Source organism: Gavia stellata, chromosome 18 (assembly GCF_030936135.1).
Source record: "Gavia stellata isolate bGavSte3 chromosome 18, bGavSte3.hap2, whole genome shotgun sequence".
Lineage (NCBI taxonomy): Eukaryota > Metazoa > Chordata > Aves > Gaviiformes > Gaviidae > Gavia > Gavia stellata.
In genome coordinates this window covers 7,206,247-7,228,624 of record NC_082611.1, presented here as the reverse complement: position 1 = coordinate 7,228,624, position 22,378 = coordinate 7,206,247, and the positions used below count along the sequence as shown (strand labels likewise).

At 40.9% G+C, this 22,378-nt stretch overlaps 2 protein-coding genes across 2 annotated transcripts in view; one reads left to right on the top strand and one right to left on the bottom strand.

Moving 5' to 3' along the window:
- Positions 1–4,982, bottom strand: part of PRKAR1B (protein kinase cAMP-dependent type I regulatory subunit beta) — a 99,825-nt gene extending 94,843 nt beyond the window's left edge. The window contains exons 1-2 of the mRNA XM_059826204.1: positions 4,892–4,982; positions 3,783–3,986 (exon numbers count right to left, since the gene is read on the bottom strand). Coding sequence (XP_059682187.1) covers positions 3,783–3,959 — 177 coding nt within the window. The 5' untranslated portion in view covers positions 3,960–3,986; positions 4,892–4,982. The remainder of the gene's footprint in view (positions 1–3,782; positions 3,987–4,891) is intronic.
- Positions 4,983–6,759: 1,777 nt separating this feature from the next.
- The window catches only part of DNAAF5 (dynein axonemal assembly factor 5), a 30,474-nt gene continuing 14,855 nt past the window's right edge, over positions 6,760–22,378 (top strand). Inside the window, exons 1-7 of the mRNA XM_009819194.2 lie at positions 6,760–7,291; positions 7,719–7,903; positions 8,736–8,860; positions 9,298–9,413; positions 13,377–13,609; positions 16,542–16,754; positions 18,915–19,058. Coding sequence (XP_009817496.2) covers positions 6,760–7,291; positions 7,719–7,903; positions 8,736–8,860; positions 9,298–9,413; positions 13,377–13,609; positions 16,542–16,754; positions 18,915–19,058 — 1,548 coding nt within the window. The remainder of the gene's footprint in view (positions 7,292–7,718; positions 7,904–8,735; positions 8,861–9,297; positions 9,414–13,376; positions 13,610–16,541; positions 16,755–18,914; positions 19,059–22,378) is intronic.

Sequence of the window (22,378 nt, the reverse complement as noted above, 5' to 3'; positions counted from 1 at the left end):
AGGGAGAGCTCAGGTCCAGAAGATATCAGTGAAGACCACCTGGCTCAGCTAGCAAAGCCACTGCTCTGAAATACACTGGGTGCAAAATGGCTTCAGCAAAGTACTTGGTAATGCCTAAACATATTCTGCAGGTTCCTGCTGCTTCCCCTTCTTTTATGCCATTTTCTTCATTAGTTGTACTCTTTATTATATATAGACAATAGTCTAGCTCAGCCTGGCAAGACAACTCCACCTTTGATCATATAATCACGGCACTAAACAGCCTGACACTAATGAAAGTTTGCAGTCAGTATAGCTGAAAATACAAGGCTTTGCCTGTAACTTCTTAGCAATTAACTTTTTTACATAAGGTAATAACCGGAGATAAAAGATGGGTTCCCTGTTTTTTCTGCTATGCCTTCTTTAGTCCTCAAGTAAACAGGACCTACTTACAGCTGTTAAAATAATGCCACAGTTTCTTAGCTAACGTCTATTGCCCCGCTCTAAAAAAGCCAATTAATACCCCTAAGGGAAAAGTTTTCCTCACCCCATCCACCAACAAGAAGTTCTATACAGTCACAGGGAAATGAAACAAATTATTCAAAAGAAAACATTACGTAATTTTTAAAATCTCATGTATCTAAACCATTTTCAACTCTTTTCTGTGCTCAATGGAATGTTAGAGATTTTTACAAAGTAACTCCTAACGTGATCAGAGTAGATGTCATCTCAAAGTTTGTAGGTCACGGCATATAAAAACTGACTTGCAAACTTCAGAATATAGAAACTTAGGCTGATTCCCAGCAATTACAGGCATCTTAAGACAAGCAGGTCCTGCCAGTATCAAGTGAACAGAAAAATATCTATTAAAGTTCTCCTACAATTATTTTCAGAGTTGTTTTTTAATGCTGTACTTAATACAAATAAGCTGCAAACTTAAAAAGGCATCAGACGTTTCTTTCTGACCTTGGCACTTCTCCAGCTGAAAATTATGAATGCAGAATCAAACATCAAACCTCAATCTCTAGCACTTTATTCATTAAGTATTTATTTATGTTCTCACTTTACAGCCCTCTCAGGCCGTGTCTATACTGTGAAATAAAAAATGACCCAGCCATAGACCTGAATACTAGCCCAAGACAGTCCACATCCCTCAACTATTAGCTCATTCCCTGGCTCTGTTCTGAGCTGCTTGAACTCACTCCTGCCAAAACAAACCTGCTCCTAGACGTGTTAGACCTAAGAATTATATCTGGGGCCAATTCGAGTCGTGGGGTCAGGGGTTAGTCCCTGGCCCTTCTTCATTCATACAGATGAAGGCTGAAGACAATGGACCTATCTCTGATGTCATCAGAAGTAAGGTGAAACGCATTTATGATCTGGTCTGATCTTGCATATGATAATAAATCTTGCTTTTCTAAGTTGATTTTATGAGATGTAGTTAAGAATTAGCAAAATGAAATAAACTTTTTTTTGTATTCACCTCTGAGGTAGCTCCAGTACATTGATGTGGATTGAGCTTTACATGTTTTCCATAAGCTCCTTTTTTAACCATTTGAAAAATATCCCACACCTCATCTCTAAACTGCCCACATGATTTTTTGACAGATACTGCTATTCTACTGCTCTCTTCAGTGGAACATGTTGTCTATTTTAAAGAGTTTGGAAAATAACCCCAAAAAACTACACTTTGGTGGAAAAATGCATGACTTTGTTTAGAAAATCATGCTTAATTCCAAAGATTTTCACTCCTCTCCCTACACAGGACCGAAATTAAAGTAGCTAATAAAAAACGTGTCATATCAGTGTATTGCTAATTCACAAACAAAAAATCTGTAGCAGGCAATTGCTAAATTCACAATTCAATTAAAGATTCTTCAGACTACCTATATATGACAAGTGTCTTCTAAAAACAGACTAAAACTTACTGAAATTATTTCTGTATCTTTACAAGCCTTCCTTCAACTGTTATTATGCAACTGACCAAGTCAAAATATTATCCTACAGCAGAAAATCCTCCACAGTGCAATTCATCTCAAGAAAGTCCTCAGAGGTGGTTGGGCAAGGAAGTCAAACTGCTGTAGGAACAAGAATTTCAGTGCTGGAAACCTCCGGAAGCATCCTAAAGCCTTTAGACTCAGCAGGCTTAGCTCCTAGGCTGCTCTACAGCCTAGGTCAGTGGCGAGATGGCTTCCTTCCATACTAAGCATGATATTCACTGAGTTTGATACCTTGAGACTGGTTGTTTCTAAATCATCTCCTTTCGTTTTGTGACAAGTGATATCCATCAGCTTCTGTGTTTGCATCCTGATCGATTTCCTGCTACAAAATTTGTGTTATCTGCTATTCTTTGGGAAATAATAGGAGATTAAATGAAAGAATATATAATTTCTCAAGGGTAGGAACTGCCTTCCTGTCTCAGTTCTGTGTACTGTGTTTAGATCAATAAAGCCAAACTCTCCCAGTACAACAACTCAAATAATCACACTAGCTATGGAGAATATTGTAAAATACTACAGCATATTTTAACATTTTTTGCAAAAATGGTGTTTATTCTTCCAGACAGGAAGTCCAGAATTGCACACATTAAGATGGATAACAATTCGTATCACGGTAAAGGAAATTCAACAGATTTCACTCTCTTCAAATGGGTCTTGGCTCTCAGAAGTTTAGAATATGCAGAACTAAGAGTTTGTTTTTTTTTTTTTAATAACAGGCATGACAATTAAAAAACATCTTGTACTTCCTGATGTTCCAGGTATTCTTACTGGGCTTCCGCCAAAATGCAATGTTTTCATTTTTTTAAAGCTACACAAATTTGGCATATATACTCACCTATACAAAACTTCATCTGAAAAGCGGACAATAAGATGTATAAAATGCTCATATCACCTGTAATAGATCAGCTCTATGTATTATTCACTAGTTATTATTGTACTTGCTCTGTCCTTACAAAATTGTCTCTAGAAGGAAAAAACTACATAAAACTCCTATCTTAAGCCTACAAACTTCAGATGTTTCCTGCAAAAAAAGTGAATAATCCTCTTCTTAAACTAAATATATGAATAAAGTCTCTGGCAAACTGAGGACTTGTATAACCAACAACTTCCAGCCCTGTGCTCCCATTTATTTCTGGAGAAATCCTATCCCCAGAGAAAAGTTGTGCTCATACAACATGCTATTCCTGCAAAAGACACCCATAGGCTTTACTAAGAATTTGTCTGAGAATGTTTTAAAATGTTTACCCCTCTACGCTGCTTTTGAAGACAGTCACAGTATATGAAGTCTCTCTGAATGCATCTCTTGTTGGAGGATCCTGGGATAAGCAGTGTGGATGGGCAAGAGGAGTAAAATTAAATGATGAACTGTCCAATGATTTTCAGAACTTGCTGGTTCCCTGATTTTGTCCAGTTTTAGGGGAAGGGAAAACCACATTACCTGACACTGGAATAAACAGGGAACAGCATCTTTTGCTCTCGCAGGCAGGTTCTTTCCATAGATGAAAGTCAGGACAGCATATATCATAACACAAAGTATGCTCTTTGGGTCATTTTTAACAAGTGCAGTTTGATGAGAAATTATAACCTTGGTGTTATGCACAAAAAATTTTATACAATAGCCAATATTATAGTAGACATCAACAAATAAAGTGTCGGGTTTTTTCCTTCTAATAGCCTGTTTTTTAACAGTAGCCTGATAATTTAAAATTTAAAAGGAAAAATGTACCAAAATATTTGAAACTTTTTAAACAATCTTTTTCAGTTTAAAAATGGAAAATTCTAAGTCACCTGAAAATCACTGACCTTTTCTAATTTTTCAAAGTGTTCTCTGAGGAACTTCATGGGTCGGTCTGGCTTTGCTATGCAAAGGTTTACAATGCACTCTTTTAAAATCTGTTGGATGTTGTGCTTCTGAACATAGAGTTCACATCCCTTCAGGCTCTCATCTTCTTCCACATTGCAGGAAGAAGCAGCAGCCATCTTCAGGCTTGTAAACAGAAAACAGACCTAGGTAAGAAAATGGTGCAAGTAAGATATAAGAGACAGTTCCCCAATCCTTTGTCAGAGAGATCTGGAGGAGCAAAGACATTTTAATATTGCCTGTTGCCTGTTCAAGAGCTATCGATTCTGAACATTTTAATGTTCTGGGGCTGTATGTGGAAATGCTGAACGGTGTCATCTTTGTATGATCAACACACCAGTAAGTACAAAAAGAGCATTTTAACTCCTAGATAGCAGTCAACCTTCGGAAAGAATAGTGCAATTAATCATACAAGGCTGTGAGTTTCAAAGACAGCTATTAAACGACAGCGGAAAGCCTTTCTTTTCTATTCCCTTGGGGACACCCTCCCCGTCATCAGAAACCCAGTTTTCTGCAACAGAAGGATTTTTGGTAAATTTCAACACCTCCTCCTTTTACACCGAATGACCCTTCCCGGTCCCGGGGGTGCTGGGGAGGAGGGGGCAGAGCCGCCCAAGGGAAGTTTGGTAACGGGGGCGGGGGGGGATATCAACCCCAAACCCCTCTTTATTTCCCCCAGCGAGCATATGACCGCTCCGTTACAAACCAAAAGCCGCGAGGGCAGCTTTTACACCGGCCTCCCAGCCGCCCCTGCCCGGGACGCTGGAACCGCGGGGGCGGCAGAGGCCGAGCGGGGCGGCGGGGATCGGGCACGGCGGCCGGGCCGGCCCCGGGACAGGCCCCGGCAGGCGGGAGAGCGCCGAGGAGGAGCCCCGGGGCCCAGCCGGGAGGCCCCCGGCGCCCGAGGCACCGCATCCCCCGGGCCCGAGCTGGCAGATCGGCCCTTCCCTGCCCCCGCCGGGCTCCGCGCCCGCCTGGGCTCGGCCAGCGCTGCTGGGGAGCGCCGGAGGGAGCGCAGGGCCACCGGGGGACGGAGAGGGCCGGTAAATACCTGGGTGGCTGGAGCCGGCTGAGCGGCCGCGGCTCCTTTCTCCTTCCCCGGCGGCGGAGGCGGAGGAAGGGGCTCCCCCGCCGGTATCCGCGCTGCAGCCGCCGCCGCCTCCTCCCCTCGCTGCCCGCCCGCCCGGGGCCGCGGGGCGCCGCGGGGAGCCTCCCCCCCGCACCCCGCCGCTCCCGCACAAAGGCTCCGGCCCCGCCGCAGGAAGTCCCGCCGCCGTCACTCACCGGCGGGCGCGGCCTTCCCGCCGCCTCCGCGGGAGAGGCGGCACGGAGCCGAACCGAACCGCACCACACCGCACGGCCTGGCTGTCCCCCGCCGCCGCTCTGAGGACGGGCTGGCCACAAAGGACAACGGCCTGGCCACAAAGGATGTGCCTCGCCACAGAGGGCAGCCTGGACATGAAAGGTGGCCTGGCCACGAAGGACAACCTAGCCATGAAGGACAACAGCCTGGTAACGAAGGACGGGCTGGCCGTGAAAGCTGGCCTGACCACAAAGGATGGGCATGGCTACGGAGGATGGGCTGATCGTGAAGGACAATAGCCTGGCCATGAAGGGCAGCCTGGCCACAAAGGATGGCCTGGCCACAGAGGACTGCCTGCATGTGGAAGGTGGCCTGACCATGACAGATGATGTCATGTCCTCCATGGCCAGGCCGGCCACAAAGGACAATGGCCTGGCCATTTAGGACAGGCTGTTGAGTGGAGGCAGGAACGCAGCAGCCCCAGTGCTCTCTCTGGCACATGAGCCGCCAGGCCTGCTGCGCCCCACAGCTCTGGGAGGGCTGGGCAGGGCGGCTCACCAGCTCAGTCGTATGGGCATTTAAAGCAAAGCCATGGCACCCAGGAGTGCCTCCGTGCAAGGCCCGTGAAGGGTGGGGAGCGTGGTCACAGCTGGGACTCGGCCACAGGCCACCGCCTTTGCCAGGCCAGGTGCCAGCGTGTGCTGTCAGGAGTACTCCAATGCACCTGGATATTTCCTCTCTCCCCAGGGAATTCACACTCGTGGTTCCCACAGAATAAAGGGTGAGTAAGGACCCCAAAGGTTTGCAGTCAAGCCAGGAGCAGCATTTACAAGAGAATAAACTCCTTGCTGGTAAATACAAGGCTATTTAAAAGAATGATTTGAATTAGTTCTGTAGTTTATTGCCCTTTAAATTAAGTATGATTAGTCAAGAAAAAGACCCTGACGACCCTTCTGGTTTGATGTGTGTTGATTGCACAGTCACCAGAACAGCGCACAAAATGTTACGTTGTGTAAAGCGCATGTAAGTACAATATGAACATAATATATATACACATTAACTAATGCAAATGAACACTATGAACTACATAACGCTTTTAGAGAAACCAGTGACTTACTGCCACTGAAGTATTAATCCCTCCAGAGAAAAAAACGAAGGGAAAAGTGATGCAGGTAACACGTTAGATGTGAAAGCTTCCAGACAGTAACACCCTCATCCCCAGCGGGTGTGCTGCCGTGCTGGCCTGGCACGGAGGCTCCGGCCAGGTCGCTCTTTCCTTCCCCTCAGTCCCGCCACCATCTACAGCCACCCGTGGGCTTCTCTCAGGTTTGCGCCTCTTTTTCCCCGCATGACACGAATAACGGGTCGCTCTCCTGCTGGTAGCTATCGTACCTGCTGACAGCACCGCCCTGCCTCCTCGGTGCTGGGCCGTCCCCTCAGGGCGGCGGACACTCACCGAGAGCGGGGCCGCCCCCTCCCGCGCTGTCAGTGCCCGCCGCAGGCGGGGCCGATAAAGCTCGGCACAGCTCCGCCTCGCCGTAAAGCGCTCGCTCGCCGCCGTAAAAGCCTCGCGCGTCCTTAGCAACGCTGCCGCACTTCCGTGGCGACGGCGAAGCATGGCGGCGGCTGGGGCGGCTGAGGTGGCGCAGGCCTTGAGCCGGCCTCTGAGCTGCCTGCAGGAGCCCGACTGCGGCCGGGCGGCGCGGCTGCGGGCGCTGGAGGCCATCCGGGCGGAGGTGCAGGACCGGCCGCTCCCGGGCGCCGTGGTGCAGGAGGTTTTCGGGGCGCAGCTGGTGCGGCCGCTGGCGCGCTGCCTGGCGGGGGACGCGGCGGAGCGGTGCCGGGAGCTCGCCCTCCAGCTCCTCTGCCACGGGCTCAGCCACGGCGACCGGCCCGGCGAGGCGCTGCCCGTCCTCCTTCCGGCCCTGGCCCAGCGCCTCTGCCCGCCGCAGGGCTTCGAGCCCAGCGAGGAGCTGCGCCTCGGCCTCGTCCAGCTCCTGAGCCTCCTGCTGCAGCGCTGCGGGGCCTCCGTGGCCCCTTACCTCACCGATGTTGTCCGCATCCTCCAGGCCACCCTCCTCGACCACTATGCCGAGGTCAGGCGTGAAAGTTGCAGGTGCGCCGTGGCCTGCGCCCAGGCCGTGCCAGGTGGGGCATAGGGTTGGGCGAAAGGGGGGGAGCGGTGGGCTGATGTGAGACTGCGGTTTCCCCGGGGACAGGGGCTGAGGTAGGGACTGGAAGGAGGTTACAGGGATGCAACCAGGAGAGAGGAAGGGGGATGAGAAGTTGCAGACACCCTCGGAAGTGCACTTTGCAGGCCTTGGAGGATCTGTTGGAGAAGAATCATGCCAGGGATGGATGCTGAGCAGTTACAGCATGTGGGTAATAGTGGGAGGAGGGGGCTAGGCGAGTGCATGTGGGCTACCGTTCAGCTGTAGTATAGTATAAAGTTAAATCTGCATGCTACATACATGCAGCCACATTAATTTGGCTGCTGTTCGTAGTGTTACAGAAATCATGTTGCTCAGAATCTGAGAAAGGCATATTTTAAGTTTCTGTCTCTCTTCCCTAACAGAGCACTTCCATATGCAGTCAGAATCTCTGATAAAACCCTTAATGCAAACAATTTCACACCAGCACTACAGAGTTCGTGTTGATGTAATTCAGGCTACTGGAACAGTGATACAGTTTGGAAATGGAAAGTCTGTGGATGATGTTCTGTCTCATCTGGCTCAGAGATTATTTGATGAGATTCCCAAGGTTTGCTTTTCTTCTTCTTTTTTTTATTTATTTTAAATCTGTTTCAGGGTGGTTTTTTTGGTGTTCCTCCCTACAATTTTCAGTTTTCATTCATTCAGTTGAGAGATTGAAATATGTCACATACAAGCTTTGTCAGTTGTAAGCTATCCAAAACCAAAGTTGGTGACCAATTCAGCCGCTGTCTAATTCTGCAGACTGTCGAAGTTTGTAGGCACCTTTTTATTTTAATGGGTGCCTTCAATTCTGTCTTAAATTCTTCTGTCAAAACTCTCTGGGACTTGATTCTATGGCCTTTCCAGATGCTTAACAAACACGTACGGTATTGGTCCCTTCATAAGATGTAATTGAGGCAGTAATTTTTAAATGTGCAACTTAATCATAACTAAAATATTTTAATTTTTGAGTGGGTGTATTCACATTATTTAACTTAGGCTTCCTTTATAGTGAACAGAGAAAACTGTCTTCTGGAGATGTGCTTGGAAAGCTTCAAATTCTAGAGAAGTGTACATTTCTTACATTCTCAGAGAGATATTAACCATGAAAATTCAGAGTATTCTGAGTTAGGTCTGTATCTTGTCTTCCTCTTGGAGATGTGCTTTTGTGCAGCAAATAGTCTGAGACTAAGCCAGAGTGAGAACACAAGAGGGAGCATGATACCTTGCATGTTATTTAAGATGCTTGCTGCAAGTGGCGAACTCCTGGGTTCTTGTATTTTCTTCTGAGACTATTGATGCACTTCGCCAAGTCTTATATACTGAAAGAAAATATTATTTTTCTAATTTTTCTGGTATTTTCCTGACATATTTAAAATAGCCTTCTTGTATCCATGTAGGTCCGGTACGCTGTAACAACTGTCATTGGAGAATGGTTGTTGCACCTACGAGATAGATATTCGTATTTTCACAAGTTGATCCCTTTGTTACTTGGCAGCTTTACTGATGAAATTCCTGAAAATATGTAAGCAGAACACTTTTTTTTCCTTTTCTTCTCTCCTCCCCCCCCCCCAAATAGTTATTGCACATGGAAGTGTTTCTGTGTTCACAGATGTATTGCTTGGAGGAAAAAAAACCACTTTTTTTTTTTTCCTTTAACCCAAAATGATAGCATTATCTTCATTAACTTTTGTTATATTGTCCTTTTATGCTACATTCAAGTAAATATGGGAGAGATGAAGACAGAGAGGTAGACAGAGACAGAATTATCCTTTGGAAGAGGTGACCTCTGTCCACTGAGTACAAAAGAAGCATAAACTCTTAACTTAATGTGCTTAGGTTAAACAGCGGGAATGCTTCCCGTCCTTCCAGATGAATTTAAGTCAGAGTTTCCAGAAGTCTTATTTTAAAATGCTTTTCTTTTGGGGACATGATGGTATAAACCTCTTATTTTACCTCTAGGAAACTGGCTTGGACTTACTGGGAAAAGATAGGCTTGCAGTGGGAGAAAGAGAATGAAGCAGATCTGAAGGATAAGATGGATTTTAGTCTTTCACCATCTCATTATCCCAAAGGAGGTAAGTGTTTCACTGAAAGTGGTTTTTACTTCCTGAATAATCCCTGAGAGCTGCAGTGCAGTAACGACAGCAGAGCAGGATGTGTAATAGTGATTACAAGATGTAATATTAGTGAATGTGTAGGGGTATCATATATATATGAATATAATACATAGCATATATGTATATAAAATTATTTATGTTAAAATTTAAAAAATGTTTGTTCAGTAACTAATTCAGTTTTTCGATTAACCCCAAAATGCATTTTGGAGAAAAAGTAAATGAAAATGCCTGTGCTGAAAAAGAGATAAAGCAGTGATGCAGAAGCAGCAGAAAGTTCTACATTAGCCAGCAGCCAGGTGGAGAATGGGCATAGAGATGACTGGAAAGGAAGGCAGGGTGGAAGAACCTGTGAGCTGAGTCATTGAATAATGAGATCTAGACACAGCATTAATGATCCACAGAATTGGCATGGAAGAAAAATTTGCAGTGAAATGATTTCAGCCTTCTTTGTGAGACACCGGGATGCTAACTAAAATCTGCCAGCATACAGGAAGAACATGGGAACAGAAACAATAATTTCCTTTATTATATACAAAACCCCAAGATATGCAGCATGGGTAGATTACTTTTTAGTACTGTATGATTTATGGGTAGCTTTAAAACAATATGTTTGCAATAGCTTGAAGCTTGTTTCCTGTCTCAGGTTCATAAAGTTAATGTTTAAAAATGTGCATATGGGTGTTGGAGACAGAGAGGATTTAAATGGGTCACTTACTGATTTCTATACTCATATTTAACAGAACAAAAACGCCTTTGGTGTGAAAGAACAGGTTCATGCTTGACTTGTGCCTACCTGACAATCACATCACGGAATACCCAGCAGCAAAATCCTTTCCATGACAGTGGGTTCCGGAGTTCTTTCTCCTCTGAAATTAGACTTTTTTTTTTCTTTTAAAGTTACTTTACTCAGTAATGCTTGAATTAAAGGGGAAACACTTCATAATGGTGACTGGTTTGACAGAGCTGTTTAGCTTTGAAGACAGTCAAGTTGATCTGTTATCCTTTCCAATTTCTTTTTTTTCCCCTTATTTTATGTATAATATTACCTCAGGGATTTGTAAATGGTAAAGAATGCTTTTACTTCTTCTAGTGATGACAGAAACATATTTCTTTTTTTGGCAGTCAGAGAATTTTGTAACATATATAAACTGTCCAAGTTAAGTGTCTAAGTTCCAGTCACTTATTTTGTAATGACCATGATATAGTGAAGATCATCAAAGGCTTTATGTGCTAGTCCTTGAAACAGTTGTTGCCACTTATATTGCTAATACTGTTACCTTGTCCAGTTCTCTCTAGGTGCACGTTGGGTTTTGTATGTGTATGTGGACTGGTTTTTTTTAGAAAGGGACATCTATCAATTACTCCATAAATGAAATGATGTGAACTTTCTGAAATAATCTTCTTAGCATAATAAATACGCCTCACAAATTTGGGCAACACTCCAACCCTGCATTTAATTAACTTTTCATGCATCTTGCTTGGTAGAAATATGCAGTTCAGGCTTGAACGTGACATAGGTACACACTTGAGTCCCAAGTTAATGGTGACTTTAAGATATAATTTCCTGCGCTTACCTTTACTTCCAAATTGTATGTCCTATTAACAGGCAGGCTTTATGTGACAAAAGAGAAGAAAAATGAGAGGAAAGGGTGATCATCTACTTAATCTTACAGATACAAAACTTTTTGTCAAAGACACTAGTATACCTTAGTTTCAAGTAATAATTTGTGGTGTCTTACCACAGAGCATGTACGTATGAGTTGTTATTATGTCTGTCCTTCCTCCATGTTTCCCCTCCACACACATTTATTTGTTGTTTTTTTAATAATATGATAATGATATATTTTAATGCTTTGCTGCTCTTGCTTCTCACTTACTCAACGTCCTGGAATATCTTTTTTTTAACTGCGAGTTTATAGTACATTTTACTTAACTATCTTAGTCCAACTGTCAAGCTAATGAACCTGACATATGAGCCCCCCTCTGCTTTGATCTCAGGATGACAGATATTGCAGGTCAGAGGAAGAGTAGAGTTAGACCTCATACCTGGTGTCATCCAACCAACTGAATAGCTTTCCATTGAGCAACAGCAGTCATTGCCTTAGGATACAGGTGCAGGCAGTTTATAGCAGGGAAGCCTTTGACAGGAGTAGCTACAGGGATAAATGCCTGCATTTGAACATCTGAAATGAAGGAAGTACTGATAAAGAATGGTCCAAATTCTTTAAACAAAATTCTGCCTCAGGTCGAATAGGATGCCAGTCTGTATTTGCTGTCTCAGGTTGATTTCTTTATTTGACCTTTTGCTATTCATTGTCAGTTTTCATAATCCAAAATGTTATCCTCCATTGACAAAAGAAGTGGCAATTCATGTCCTGATGCTTGAATTTTTTTTTTTTCCTACTCTAGGTATTTTGTAGGCATTTCTTATAAGCCTTTTGTATTCTTCAGGCCATTTACTTTAGTCCGTTTTCTTTTTAGCATTTGTAGTTACACGGACCAATGCGGGAAAATACGCTGAGACAACTCAGTCATTTCCTTTCTAAGCATTTCCAGGAGAACTCTGTACCAGAAATCAAAAATGTACCCACACATTCAATGTTTTTTGACACTTCATGATGAATAATGTTTCTTTCTCAAAACAGTGTGTGAACATTGTGAGTGGCAATAATAAATTGGTGGTTCTTAGAGAACAACTTTTCAGATTTTTGTCTGTATAAGCATGTACAGGGTAAAGGAAAAAAATTCTCCTGTAGAAAAAGTCACTGAAGTTTATTGCAGTTCTTTGGGAAGCACTGTCTTAGTTTTGTGTAACGTACAGAAATAGAGGCTTGATAGTAGCTTGTGATGTTGGTCAAGTTGTTTCTCTGAGTCTCAGTGATTTATGAATGAGCTAAGATGTAAATTTGATGATTACCAGACAGGACAGTAAGTATTTGTTGGGGAAGTTAAGTTTATTAGTTCTCTAGAAATCTGCATCGTCTGTTGAGGTAGGGAATATGTATTTATAACACTTTAGGGTTTTGTTTAAAAACAAAAAATAACAACAACAAAAACCCACTTTCCATAAAATCTTTACAAATGAAATTTAATCTGGGGGGAAAAAGTTTCCCCCAACTCCTGCATAAACTCACTTCATTGTGATATGTGTTATTTATATAAAAATCAGACAGAAATTGAAGAGATGTATCAGAGTGAGCCACTTTTTCTGAAAAGGCCTTAGCAAAGAGATTGTATAATAATTGTGATTTTTAAAATAATATCAATTTTGTTGGCTTGATCTATTACACAGCGCTTGTAGAAGTCATAGGACCCTTTCTACTTTTGCTAGATACACTTTTAACCTTTTCCTTTAGAGGGCACAATTGACATTGTCTGGTTTACTGCAGCTCATGTCCCCTGCACTATTTATGACTTCACCTTTCTTTTGCCCTCCAAATTACGTTTAACTCAGTGATACCACAACATTTGCATGCAAAAGTCTTTCTTCTGTTTTATCTCTGTGTGTTTTGGTTTATTTTTTTAATGAGATTTGTGTTGCTATAAAAATTAAAAGGAAATTACTAAGCGGTGTTTTTCCAAAGTGGGTAATGTCCCATATTCATTTAAGTTCTTTCTCTTCCCCTTTTGTAAATGTTTTAAAACACATAATCTAAATCACCATCCAGTAATAAATATATAAATTTTCAGAGAGCTGTGTGGAGTTTAAATTCTGCAATATATATTAAAGAAATGCAGCGTGCGCAGGTAAATTCCTCAGCAGCATTTGGAATATTTTGTTCCTTGATGAAGCGTATACCCGTAGCTCTTATCTCAGAGCCTGTAAACTTTTCTAAGGATTAATGTGCATTGACTTTTCATTTGATACTTCTTTTTCTTTTTCCTTGTTTTTTGTTTTGTTGTTTGTTTGTTTTCTTCTAGTAACTCGACCAGGACTAGGTTGTCGGGAACTTGTGTCAAGAAACCTCTCCAAAATTCTTCCAGGTCTCTGTCATGATGTAACGGACTGGGTTGAAAGCACAAGAATAAAAGCATCCCAGCTTCTGTATACATTATTGCTACATGCAGAGGCTCACATAACACAACACATGGAGCTACTGCTTAGAACTTTGTACCAAGCATGCTTGGATGAAGAAAGTGATGTGGTTAAAAATGTAAGTTTACTCTATTAAAGTATCTACTGTACACTGAATAAAGACCCTATCCTTTATAGTCTTGAGTCAGTCTTCTGAGGGTTGACCTTACCTTAGGTCACTGGAAATTGTCCATGACTAAAGGATCAGGCTCAGGTTTTTATGAATGTTAAAAACTTGTGAACATTATACATACATACTGTGTTAAGATAAATGTATTCTTGTGTTACTGGTATGAAGATCAATACGAAAGTTATTTAAATACTCTTTAGTTGATATGCCAACCCCATGAAGCATTGATAATGATCTCTTTAAAAACCATAAGCAGCAGATTATAGTATAAAAGCCTTGGGGCAACAAATTCCATTTAGAAAAACTGTGCAGGTCATGCCCTTTCAAGTTAATTTCACTTATCTCCCCCTGCTGCTTAATCCAACTGTAATTCCAACCAAGCATTGAGGTACGTTTATTCCATGTGATACCCATATTCAGTGTTTGAATACGTGGCTTAATGCTTGTAAAATGCCTTTTTCCACGTTTTTTGTGAGAAATAACTAGTATCCTTTTTCTAACAGTTGATGCTGTCAACGCTTTGATCAATAGTATCATAAACGTGGTTGCAGACATTAGATAAATTTAGCAGAGGATAGGCAGGTGATACAAACGTTTTTACAATTTTGAGAGGAAATCTTCTATTTATATTTCTACACAAGCAAGAGGACATATGTATAACAAAAAAAACCTCCACATAACTTGCTTTAAAGCTGCAATTTTTATTGCTTTGGGAATTTGGAAGAATGTGTTCTGCTTACTCAATGCAAGTAGTCCAACCAATGTCAGAAAAGCTGATTTCCTACATCAGGCTTTTCTTTAGGTTCCTGCTGTCAGTTGAGCTATATAGACTGTGAAATCCATTTCTGAAATGATCCTTTTTCTTATTTTTTTTTTCTGCAGTTTCTTGCTGTCTTTAGTCTTTCCCAGTACTAACTGTTGTCTCTTTCCTTTTAGTTTTTCCTGAATTGTTCCTCCCCTTCCCCCAATTCTTACTCTGTTATCCCCTTCTACCTATTGCATCCTTTCCACCTCCCCTTTCAGAGCCAGCATCTGATCTCTAACCATATTGCCTTTCAGTGAGATTGAGCTTGTAAAATAAGCCAGTCAAGCACTGATCAATAGTAGAGAGAAGTAAACCTGCAATACTGTCAGAAGTCATCTTGTTGTTTCAAAAACGGGTATATAGGCCTTAGGAAATCAGTGCCCCAGGGTTGAAGTAGAAGATATGCCACTGTGGGTATGCAACTTTTCAAGTTCCTTAATGCTTGTATAAAATATGTAGGAAAACTTAAATAATTAGAAGAATAAACCCACATGGTCCTGCTGTCCTGGTCAAATTTCCCATCTAGTGTTTGTTGCTGTAAGTATAAACTTGAAAGTATGTGTTCAAGCAGCACATCGTTTTCCCTTTCCTTTTTTTGACCATACTTGTCTCTTTCTTAAAATTCCACCACTAATCTTCTCGCAGGTGCTTCCAAGAGATTTATTCCCAATTAGGAGATGGTTTTTGTATTTCATTTTACTCTTCCTTTTGCCAAAATTTAAGATTCAGCAACTTTTGTACGTGAATGCCTTTTATCTCCATAGCGATGCTGCTTCCCAGAATACTGTGATTTATCTCCTCTATCATTTGTCACTGTAGAACCCATTTCAGAGCACCCACCAACTTGGAAAATGTGCATGTCTTTCTCCAGCCTAATAATACCAAATGAGATGTATAAAAGACCAGATGGTCTCTTATACTTTTCTTTTTTTTTCCTTTCTTTTCCCCTGTTAAAATTGGTAGATAAATTGATCCATACAAATGCATCAGTTCGTATTTTTGAACTGTTTAATTGTATTGTCCTTTTCCAGTTTTCAGAGCACTAAGAGTCTTTTTCTTTCTCTATGGCAAATATGGAGGAGGACACAGTTCACATCTACACAGAGTATGTTATAGCTGTTTTGAGTCTTCGCCCTTGTGAAAAGAAGCAGTTATATATAGTGCAGATTTAAACTATAGAATTCATGGCTACATGCTTCCATTAGGACTAAAAAAATTGGGATGATTCAAGTATTAATTAGGTGCAATTAAAAATCCATGGCTAAATCACTAGACTATATACAAAGGGGAAGTAAGCTTTCATGTTTGGGGAAATGAGCCAACCATTAAATAAATGCATTGGGAAGAAATGTTCCTGTTGCATAGGTAGTGGCGCAGTAGCTGACTATATTTTTATTCATGCACCTGATTGTAAATATTGGGCATCAGTCAGGGATTAAGCTCTGGTGTGACGTTATTTCATGTGGCATACAACATACCGATATGTCTGACAGATCAAAGAGCGTGAGTATCATGTGGAATACATGGTAATTTAAGCCTTTCCAGTTAAAGAAGTAAGAGATTGAAAGCAGTGGGCAGTTCCCCCATGGCAGTGCTTCCACACTAAGCCAGATCTGTAATGTCAGTGTCGAAATTAGCGTCAATAACAAAAAAATTCCTCTACCAGGGTTTTATTGTTGTTGCTTTTAATAGGTGGTGGTGGGTGCTTTGAGAGCATTCTTCAGAACAGCATTTGGAGGGCAAAATGCTAAACCACTAAATCTGCAACATCTGGTTATTCTAAGCTAGAGACTTCATTACACTGGAAGTTGTACACTTCATTTCTGTGCATTACTTTCTCATGGAAGTTTGTCTGATGCTGAGAAGAGTGCTTGCATGCCTTATGTGCTTACTGAACACATGTCAAGAAAATTTCTTCATGCACACAATCATTACTGAGCAAATGGAAAAGGCCCACAAGGCAACTGCTGAAGCATTTAAAGTAACAGCTGGAAATAAAAAGAAAAAGCCCACGATATGTTGAATGGTCTTTGTGTTTTCAGGAAAATCCTCAAATTATTCCTGTTCTTCTTTCAGTGTGTGAAAGCAGCAGAATTGATTGGAACATTTGTCAGCCCTAAGGTGTCATTGAAATTAATCACATCAGCCTTTGGGAAGACACCTAAGCCATCTTGTATAATGGTTCTAACTGCAGTGATTCGAGGTAGCCCAAAAGAAATCTTACAGCCTCATTTGGCCGATCTTGGCAACACACTGTCACAAGCTGGAGTTTGTCAACGATCTGAAGAGGTAAGGATAACTGGAAAATACGCAACAGACTACAGTTTTAGATGGGTGGTTCTCCAACTTAGTTTTTCCCTTGTTCTCCCTAAATGCTCCCATTCCTATCCCTCCCTTGTACACCCACCCCACCCTATCTCAGGATGCAGTGTTGGATGTGTGTCTGAGACAAAACAGGAGCTTCCCTATCCTCCCTGGGCCATGTTGTTGTTTCCTGGACAAATTTGTTATTCTGAAAAACTTGCTAGCAGTCCGTCCTCTGAGCAGATGTGGGCTCAAGTTTGAGAACTGCTGTAAAAGGCTTCAGATAGTGGGAGGGAAATGAAAAGGCATAATGGGGAGAGAAGCTGTTTAGTATGTACTGTATTAGTAGAGGACTACCTTGGCTGATCCAGAGGCAGAATTTAACCCATGTTTTGAAATGCCTTGTGTTCACAATCCAAACAAGATTATATATTTTGATCTTCATCAGTAAAAATGGCTGAAAACTTTTCACAGTCCATTATAATTGGCATGTCAAGTTTCCCAGGAAAGATTCCCTCTTAATATCATCATCTTATTTTTGTTTTGCGTTATTATTGTTTTTTCCATTTTAAAAGGAAGGTACCAATACTTTTATGTGTACGTTTAGGAGCATGCTTTGTAAACCTTTGGACCTAGTTACTTCTCTTTACATGACAATCTAGGTGGAAGACACTTCTAAGTTAGAAATTTATTCCCAAGCTAATGGCTGAGCCTGAAGACCATTTTCATTTTAGCATTTGAAGAATATTCATCAATTGCTATATAAGGAGGTGAGAGATTCTCTTCAACATGGAATGGAGATTTTTAACTTCCAGGATTCTTTCCCCCCCCCCGCCTTCGATTGCTTAGTTGTGGAAATAGAATCTGTTAGAGATGCACAAAAAGAATCCCTACTATTGCCCCCACAAATGAAATCCCAGCTTTCATTCCACCAAAACTTTGTTAGGCCTCTGCTCTTAAGATGACCAAAAAAGGGCCAGTGCTGTGCCTTCGGGAAAACTCTGACTTCATGTCAGATGCAGACTTCCCTTTAAAACAGTTATTCATGTGTGTAGACTGAATCTAGCGTAATTGTCTTTTTGAGCCAATAGAAGATATACGTTTGAAGTTCTTCCCTCATTAGGTTTCTTCGCTAATGAAATATGTACCAGTGATGCAGGAATTAACCTTAATCTCCATGAAGCCTGTGATGATTAGGAACTCATATAACTGGAAGCACTAAACCTGATTGTTCAAATAACAATTCCCTGAAGTATATCTGCAAAATTGCTGTGAGGTCTTAAGCTTACCACTTCCATTTGGCATTAGATACAGTAGACACATTCATCTGCAGTTGAAGCATTTGGCGGAATTGTTCTAGCCTTTAGTCTTGGAAAACAATCTTTCTCTATTTTAGACAGCAAATGCTGCATAGACGCTGTTTAGCTAAGGATTGACCATGTCCATGAGATTAATAACATTTATAGCTAACCTATTCCTAGACATGATTTATTTTTTGGAAGTAAATTTGTAACAATGGCCTCTTCTGTTCGTTGAATATAACCTGACAGCTTCATGGAATATCTGATGCACTTTATCATAGGAGCTATTGCAAACTAACTGACAACAATATTGACTTCAACTGCTATCAGTTGGATCAAGATAACATGAATTATATTGCATCAAATGAGATAAATTGGCTGAGATAAAAGCAGACTCTCAAGTTTTCTTGGTTTATGTATTTAATCATTATTGTTCCATTCAAAATAGTCAAACATGAAATAATATTTGAAAGAGTTGTAACAAATATGTAATTAATTAACAAATTGCACTTCAGAATGAGAAAGCACTATCGGTAAGCATTCCAAAATACTTTGTTTTTATTCACAGTGGAATGATTGTGTGATTAAAAGCAGGGTCATTTATTTTGTTAACAGGACAAGGTAAATACAAACAAATGGTGTGGGAGGAAGATTATATTGTATTCTATAAAAAGTAGAATGTAGGTAATCAAAAGAACTAACATGAAATTATCAATATGTTACCAATTTAGGGGTTTATACAGTGCTCAGATTTTATTATTGTCATTTCCCATATCTCTCCCTTAAAAAGAATGTTATATTTTCTAACAAAACATAATAAATTTATGCTTTTATTAAAAAATAGGTCTTTTATATGGAGCAGTTGCTTTGTTGTGTACAAGCATTGATTGAAGTATGCCAGGAAGACTGCAAAGAAATTAGCTTGCAGCTAATGAAAGTTTTGGTGACCATAATGGCAATACCATGTTCTCAGCACCTTAAAGAAAAGGTAAACTATGAGCTGGTTTAATATTTTGTTGTGTTCCTGATTTTTACTGTTGATAAGACACTTTGTCTAAACAGAGACATAATTATTTGTCTTGCTGTTAGGTTTAAACCACAGAAATCCTTAACTAAGAGCTCATCCACAAAGATTGGTGGAGTTTGAAATGATTTGGTGTTGCATGACCTTGACTGTACCATCTGTCTGTCTCCTCATCTTTTTCCATAGCTGAAATTACTTTGGGTTTAGTCTGTTTAAAACAGGTAAAGGCAACTTCTCCAGAAGAATAAATCATTAAGATCTTATTTGTAAGAGCTAAGAACTTGTACAATATTACTAGTTTTGTTTGCGGATCGCTTATTTTTCATCTGTATGTGTGTGCGTATAGCAACCTCTTTCAAAAATTATATAGAAATATAATGTTTAAACATTTAGATGTATGTATAACTTCAAATTAATCAGGTTCACTCTGTTAGAATGAAAGAAACATGAGGGAATACTTGGATTCTGTGTTTAGTCATAAAACTGTTCTGCAAAGATCTATCCCTATGGTACTGTTCTGGTGGTTAGTTACTATAAGTTACTGTGAAGGCTGCAAGATCTATGAATGTTATCATTTGTCACTCAAAATATTAATATTTCTGCTTTGCCAGATCACAGTTCATAGTTGTTAGGTGGCATCTATTTCCAGACAACAGTTTGAAGATTTGTTTAATGTTGAATCCTGCAAATCCACAGGGCTGTAATAAAGATTAGCAGCAATAGAAACCAGGGTCTTACAGGTTATTTCTTTTATGGAACTGGAAGACAGGGTAGTGCTGGGATTAGGGTGGGACTAAAGTTGAGGTTAAAGTCTAGGCTAACAGTGGTGCCAGAAGAGCTGAATGTACTGTTGCATTTTGCAAACACTGTAAGACTAGAATGTACGCTGATGTTTCTAAGGCAAATATTAGCTCCTACATAAGCACGGTCTGCAGAAATCTGGTTAATAGCTGCATTTGGCTGGCATAACAGGAAAGGATATTACTCAGGTAAGAAACTTAGGAGTTGGCCTTACTGCTACATCGTGTAAGGCTTGTTCACTGGCTGTGGGCTGTGTACCAGTGGGGAGTAGTGGCTCGTGGCTAGTCCAAGGTTGTGCATCTCTCACTGTACATACTGTATATGATTAATACCAGAATTAAGTTTGGAGTTGAGTTTATGATTTGGGACAGCAGAGCTTGGAGAATTATATTTCTTCGTAACTTTGGCTGAAGGCTCATAGAGTTAGAATATGTGCTGGTTCTGAGAATTCAGTTTTATTTTGTGGCCAAAGACACCCAGGATGGGTCTGTAGGCTACAGTTACAACTTGATATTTTTTTTTAAGTGTGTTTTGATTAGGTTTCAGATTAGATGGCTTGAAGTACATTACTGGAGCATGGGAAGCTCACAGTTGGATGAGGGCAGCCATTGGCCTAGAAGAACACTTTACTTGGGGATATTAATCACTGGGCCATGGTTTAGGTAAAGTTTTGGGACAGGGGGTGTTCAAGAGTTTATGCTTGTTGCTGGATTCTGCAAAGCCTTTGGCATGCTGTTGGTGCTAGTTGAACTGTTGATGCTTACTTTTTAGGTGGATATAAGTTACTGGATTATTGTTAATGTTAGGTTATACGCAGGAGCACACAAGTGGCCAAGAAAAAAACTCAGATTTATTTTCTGACTATTAAAGAACAATTCACTTATAGATTGAGAGGACTACCAGCCTTAAAGTAATAGTTTCGTAATATTTTTTTCTTTAGACAAAGATCAGACTGATTTTACAGTAGTTAACCTTTTTACCTCCCCACCAGAACCAAAAGTTTAAATGTTGCAGGAATGCTTTAAAATCAAGGACATCTGTAGATGCCCTGATAATAGATGAGCTTTTTTGGCTAAACACTGTCTCACCCCCTTATTTCTCTCTTCCTCTTTTTTCCCCAAGCTAAATAACAAATAAATCAGCAAGCCATCCTCATGTAGTACAATTATGACCTATCCAAGTTGTCTATTTTTTCAAACGTGTGCCTTAAATGCAGTGGTTATTCTGCTTCCTTTTCTCTTGCTCCCAGGCATGGTATTCCAAAGGCCTGTGTAGCATCAGTATTTATGGCCCCATAGCTGACAGGCTGCCTCCGAGGAGGCATACACTTAGAAAACTATTCCGAAAGAAGTAAAATAGAACAAAGCTTGAAACAAGTATTGAAAAGACTTTGCAGGTCAAAGAGGTATGGCATGAAGATCTATCTCATGGAGAGCCAGTGGGAGAGTGGGATTTTTGAGGGGTTTGGGTTTTTTTTAGGCTTTTTAAACAGTCTGTCCAAGTAAGCCTTGGACAGATGGATCTGGTATCTTTTGCAGTATCTTGTCTGTTTAGCCCTACAGTGGTCTATGAAGTCAGCAATGTCCATTTCAAATTCCTACGAAGAAAGCAGTTTCATGGAGATAAAGCCTGATTTTCATATACAGAAAAGTTAATCTCCCAAGATTATTAAAGGTTTAAGATGTTCCTGCAGTTACAGATAATTTTTAAAGTTGACAGTACTTTGGATGAGAATCCTTTTTCTCATTAGCCTTTCTTTAAGCTAAGCAGATAGAAGATCTGGCAACAAGATTACATAATTGCAATATTTCAAATTTGTCACAAAGACAAATATGGCTTGAATTTTTTTTAAATCCCCCCGCCTCCCCCCCCCCAAGTTACTGACTATTCTAGAACTTCAAAGTGAGCTGTACAGCCTGCAGAAGGCCAGAAGTCCCTGTCAATATAGCTTAAGACTGTATAGAACAAATGTATTACATCTAGCTTTACAAGTATAATTTCGTTGTTCAGAAAAGAAGTCTAAAAAGAAGTGTATTCAGGATCAAAAGATTTTGAGTATAAACATAGATTATTCAAAAATTTGCTTTATAGAGGTTCAATTCAGGCTCCAATATAAGGGGACAGAAGATCAGAGATATCAGACCACAAGTGATGTGACCTGATTGAGTGTTGCTACTCCTCCTACTTGCTTGATTTTTGGCCCCTTTGCTTTGTGTTCATCGGTGTTTCTGGTTGCTTAGGGCTAAGGAAAAAGATTAAGACCACCAACTGAGCGCTTTGGTATCATGATGAGGAGTATGGTTTACAACCCCAAATAGACTGAAGCCATATCACTTGTTGGAGTCTGTTAAGCATGTATTGAGCTTGTCAGTGATTTAACTGGTGAACTATAAAGATAAAATTTTGTTTCATTGCTAGTGGCCTGTGCTATCTCAACTCTTCTTCTGGCACACATTGATTATTACCATGAAAATAATGTATCA